The sequence below is a fragment of the Fonticula alba genome (assembly GCF_000388065.1).
Source record: "Fonticula alba strain ATCC 38817 unplaced genomic scaffold supercont2.6, whole genome shotgun sequence".
Taxonomy (NCBI): Eukaryota; order Rotosphaerida; family Fonticulaceae; genus Fonticula; species Fonticula alba.
Genome location: NW_009242976.1, coordinates 1,794,415 through 1,797,683, shown reverse-complemented (window position 1 = coordinate 1,797,683; position 3,269 = coordinate 1,794,415). Strand labels below are relative to the sequence as shown.

The following is a 3,269-nucleotide window of genomic DNA, read 5'->3' as shown; positions in this document are numbered from 1 at the left end:
CCCCCCCGCCCCCCGCCCGCAGGAAGACCTCCCAGAACTTCCTCGTGGCGGCCTGCTTCTTCGAGGTGCTCAACAGCATGCCGGTCCCCAGCGGCAGCCCGCCGGATGGCTCGCCAGCCGGGATGCCACGCGAGGACATCGACAACAAGATCAAGTATGCCAAGTGGCGCGCGGTGGAGATTTCCCGGGCCATCCGGGAAAACCGCCTCCCCAGCCCGCCGACCTCCTTCGACAAGCAGGACCCGGCGGCCGGGTCTCCCACCTCGCCGGCCATGGCGGCCACCCAGTGGGACGCCCCGCGCGGGGACAACTCCTTCCCTGGCTCGGCCTCCATGACCCAGCACCAGCACCAGCACCAGCACCATGCCATGGACACCGACCCGATCCCCACCCCATCCCTTTCGGCGTCCACCTCGCCGAACAACTTCCACGGCGAGTATGCCGGCGGGGCGGGCCACCATCAGCAGCACCAGGGCTTCGGCGGCCACTCCCACGGGCACTTGGCGCCGCATCCGGGCTATGGTGGCCCCGGGAGCGGCGGCGGCAGCCCCAGCGGCAGCCCCTCCCCCCATGACCCTCGGTCGGATTACCACCAGCCGCCGCCGCCGGCGCAGCAGCAGCAGCAGCAGCACCACCACCACCACCACTCCCGGCACCAGCAGCACCAGTCGCCCACCGCCCGGTCGCCGACGCTCTCCGGCCGGACGGCCACCTCGGTGCCGGATGCCTTCCGTGATGAGCCGGTCGGCCGGTCACCGGTCATCATGTCCAAGAACTTCCTCGATGAGGAGGACGACTTTTCGGATGACGATGACCCGGCCGACATGTATGACCCGGCCACGCTGGCCGGCATCGAGCGCCTTGCCCGGCACGCCGCCTCGGCCGTCCAATATGCCGACATCCCGACCGCCCGTGCCCGGCTTGAGGAGGCTCTGCGCATGGTCGCGACGGCCGAGCAGCAGGCCCGGGCCGCCGCCGCGCGGCGCCGGTAGGCCTACCGTGCACCCGACCCACTGGCCGGCCTCTTCTTCCCTGTGTGCGCCGTACACGTGCGCGGATGGGCCGGGCGCCCCTTCTCGCTCGCCTGCCTGTCTGTCCATGTGCACGTATGTAGGGGGGAGGGGGGGGAGGGACCAGGGGGGGGAGGGATGTGTGCGCACATGCATGCACGCGCGTGGAAACATGCCTCCGCCTCCTTCCTTGCCAGGACGGCCTTGCCAATATACCCCCTCGTCCGCCTTTCTCCCCCCATGCCTCGCCCACCTTTCCCCCATGCCTCGCCCAATGGCCTGGGGTCTGATGGCAGCCATGCTTGTGTGTGCGCTCGCGCCGAAGGGCCGGGGGATGTCTATTGTGTATGTGAGCATGGACTTGCGTGTGCCCGTGTGTCCCGGACAACGGCCACACGGCCCCTGCCTCGCTGGTAAACGGGAGGCAGGGCCCCGGGGAGAAGGGGGAGAGGAAGAGAGAGAGAGAGAGAGAGAGGGGAACACCCGTCCGCGCGCGTGCATCCGCACTCACGTCACAATCATCAGAACCAGAATGCCGAGCATGGCGAAAAGGGTCACCACGCTGGCGGTGGCCACGGCCTTGGAGTTGGTCAGGAAACGCCCGGCCTCGAAGTACCGAAGCGTGATGTAGAACCGGATGAGAGCCAGCGCGGCGTAGACCAGCCCCAGAGCCAGGGTGACCAGCGCAAAGAGGGCGATCCGGTGGGAGAGAAACTGCGAGAGGATGGTCAAGCCCAGGGAGATGAGCGAGATGGATGTCCGCAACCAGGCCCAATTGGTCCGCTGGGTGGCTGAAGCATGGCCAGAGGTAAGTGTCAACGCCGGGCACCCTGGGCCAGGCGCCCCGGGCGAGCAGAGAGCAGAGCGGGCGAGGCACAGCGTACCCCGGCGATCATCATTCCAGTCAGTGTCCTCGTGCAAAATGAAGAGGTCCTCCTCGGCCCCGGCGACCGGGCCGTCGCCATCCTCATCGGGATCGGTGTCCGGCAGCCGGGCAAACCCCGGTGAGAGGGTGGTCATCTGGAAAATCTCATTCAGGCGAGAGCCCCCCCCGCCGGTGGCGGAGAACCAGCGTTCCCCCAGGCCCGAGGCGTCTTGCAGATGGGCGGACGGGCGCTCGGGAGGGGCTGCGGCCGGGGGATTGTCCCACCGGAGGAATGGCGATGCTCGCGGCGGAGGCGCGGCCATAGGCGCGTCGTCCAGCGACGCGGCGCGAGGCGGCAGCATGAAAAAAGGAGGGCGTGCCCGGGCTGCGGGTCGGCAACCAGCGAGGGCAAGGGGGCAGGGAGGGAAGGGGAGGCGCCGTGGGAAAGAGAAAAGGGCAAAGTATAAGTCGAAGAATGGCCAGGCCTGGCCGTGAACGAGATCTCAGCCTCCAAGAGAGGGTGGCGTCCCTTTTTGCCGGTCCGGGGCCTCATCTTGCTGTGCTCGGCTGCCCGCCGAGGGGGAGGGGCGGGGGGCCGTTCATGTCCGGCGCACCCAGGAGATAAGCCCCCCCCCCCCCCCCCCGGGAAAAGGGGCCTGGGAATCCAAGCACCGCACGTGATGGCCGGCGTCACGGGCCGTTCGCGAAGTCCAGATCCCCATGCTTGAGATGATGGAAGAGGGGTGATGCCACACAAGCGGGCCCCCTTCCCGTTTGCAGGCAGGGAGCCCCGCGCGTCCTGGTGTGGTGTTCCAGAGGGGGGGGGGGGCAGGCGAGCCGTATGTGTGTGCGCGCGTGCCTGACCTCATTCCGGGGTCTCGCGGGCTGGGCCGGGGAGCAAGACGGCGAGGCGGGGAGGGGCGAGAGAGAGAGAGAGAGAGAGAGAGAGAGAGAGAGAGGGAGGGAGAGAGCGCGCGTGAGCCAGGGAGAAAGATGACGCAGGCGAAAACAAGACCCGACGCAGGCTCCAAGGGTGCCTGGCCCGCACGCCGACCGGGCCTTCGGCGCTGTGCTCTGTCTTGGCTTCTCCTCACGGCTGGCCGTGTGCGGTGAGGCCCGCGGCTCTCTATCCCTCTCTCTCTCTCCCTCGGGAAGGGGGCCCGCGCCGCCGGGTCGACCACCTGCGAGCCGGCCCGGGCGGGCGGACCACCGCCTCGAGGCATGACGAAGACACCGCGGGGGGGGGGGGGGGGCGGCAGCGAGCTGGCACACGGCCCCCGGGGTGCCTCTCGCCGGTTCTGGGCCGCGGTGGGGTGCACCAGGCCCTCGGGCCCTTGGGAACGAGGCATTCGTCCAGCGCGTGCCCGCGCCCGCCGCGCCTGCCCTCCGCTCCT

General features: G+C 69.4%; 2 protein-coding genes across 2 annotated transcripts in view; one reads left to right on the top strand and one right to left on the bottom strand.

Moving 5' to 3' along the window:
- H696_04052 (hypothetical protein) overlaps positions 1-1,239 on the top strand; it is a gene marked incomplete at its 5' end in the record, with an annotated part of 1,904 nt that extends 665 nt beyond the window's left edge. Inside the window, one exon of the mRNA XM_009497924.1 lies at positions 23-1,239. Within this exon, the coding sequence (XP_009496199.1) occupies positions 23-992 (970 nt within the window). The 3' untranslated portion in view covers positions 993-1,239. The remainder of the gene's footprint in view (positions 1-22) is intronic.
- A 278-nt stretch (positions 1,240-1,517) lies between these two features.
- H696_04051 (hypothetical protein) lies at positions 1,518-2,237 on the bottom strand (the record flags this gene model as incomplete). Its single annotated transcript, XM_009497923.1, has 2 exons — positions 1,518-1,801; positions 1,895-2,237. 2 exons carry the CDS (start codon positions 2,235-2,237, stop codon positions 1,518-1,520), a joined length of 627 nt encoding a protein of 208 aa, XP_009496198.1.
- Between the last annotated feature and the right edge of the window lie 1,032 nt (positions 2,238-3,269).